The sequence below is a fragment of the Sphaeroforma arctica genome, assembly GCF_001186125.1.
Source record: "Sphaeroforma arctica JP610 unplaced genomic scaffold supercont1.8242, whole genome shotgun sequence".
NCBI lineage: Eukaryota > Ichthyosporea > Ichthyophonida > Sphaeroforma > Sphaeroforma arctica.
The window spans coordinates 30-1,265 of NW_014032316.1; the positions used below are offsets into that span (position 1 = coordinate 30).

Here is a 1,236-nt window from a genome sequence, read left to right on the forward strand (position 1 = left end):
GTTTTTATCACGGCTATTGCTTCTACCTATATGTGTTATGAGCCGTTGCAGTTTCTGTGATATATAAACACACTGTTGCTGGAGCACTCTGATGACATCAAATGCACACACTCCAATCGAAACACGCTCACTACTAACTATACGATGGCATGCACTCAGTGTCCATGGGTTTATTACTACTCATATACATCGACCCATAGGACAAACAAACACACTACTAGCTATACCATGGCATGCACTCGGTGTCTATGAGTTTATTCACACTCATATACATCGACACATAGGACAAGCAAACACACTACTAGCTATACCATGGCATGCACTCAGTGTCTATGGGTTTATTCACACTCATATACATCGACCCATAGGACAAGCAAACACACTACTAGCTATACCACGGCATGCACTCAGTGTCTATGGGTTTATTACTACTCATATACATCGACCCATAGGACAAGTAACCCCGTACATAGCACAACCAAACCCGTACACGCTTAGTAAAAGCAACCCCGTACACGCTGCCTATACATAACCATACCTTGGTCTGTGTTCATGCTCATACTCGCATGTTCGTGCGAGGGTACTGTGCCTGTACCAAACAGGGTAGCAGTGGTTGTCATGGCAACCCGATATATAGTCCTGGCCACAAGCTCGAGTGTAAAGTACTGAGCGCGCCCGCCGTGTTCTATTAATAGACTGCACATCTCTTGCACGCTCGGCGACTGGGGCGGGTGGGTGTGGGTGTGTGTAGGTATGTGTGTTGGTTTGCTTGCGGGTATGGGTAGAGATTTGGGGGGTAGCATAGTCTCCCCTGTGTGTATCGAGGTGCGCTTTAGACTACCTCTGTCCGTCTGGTCCACCCCCTGGTAGGACTCGTCGTCACATCCGCTGTCGGTGTCATCACTGTTGCCATGGCAACCGCTCGCATCCGGCGTCCCGTTTTGCGCTGTGCTCTGTGTACCGTGATCGGCGACGGTGTCTGTGGGGCAGGTGTTCCCAATACAATACAAAAGACCAACCGAAGTATCGCGTTAATGAGAATACAAGCACACCCAATTGTGTACTGTAAACTAAACAGTGCCACTCATTAGGCGGAAGCACAGACAGCAACATTGTACACCATGCTAAGCCCGACATCGCATGCTACCCACCGACGCAAACGCACACACCACCCGTTGCTTTATAGCTCTCTTCGGAACCTCCAAAGTAAACATACGTGCACGCATATATTTCATA

General features: G+C 48.5%; 1 protein-coding gene across 1 annotated transcript; it reads right to left on the reverse strand.

The window, feature by feature from the left end:
* Positions 1-494: 494 nt before the first annotated feature.
* On the reverse strand, positions 495-979 carry SARC_16512 (hypothetical protein; the record flags this gene model as incomplete). Its single annotated transcript, XM_014289383.1, has 1 exon — positions 495-979. A coding segment is annotated over one exon (485 nt), but the record flags the coding sequence as incomplete, so codon positions are not given.
* Positions 980-1,236: the final 257 nt, after the last annotated feature.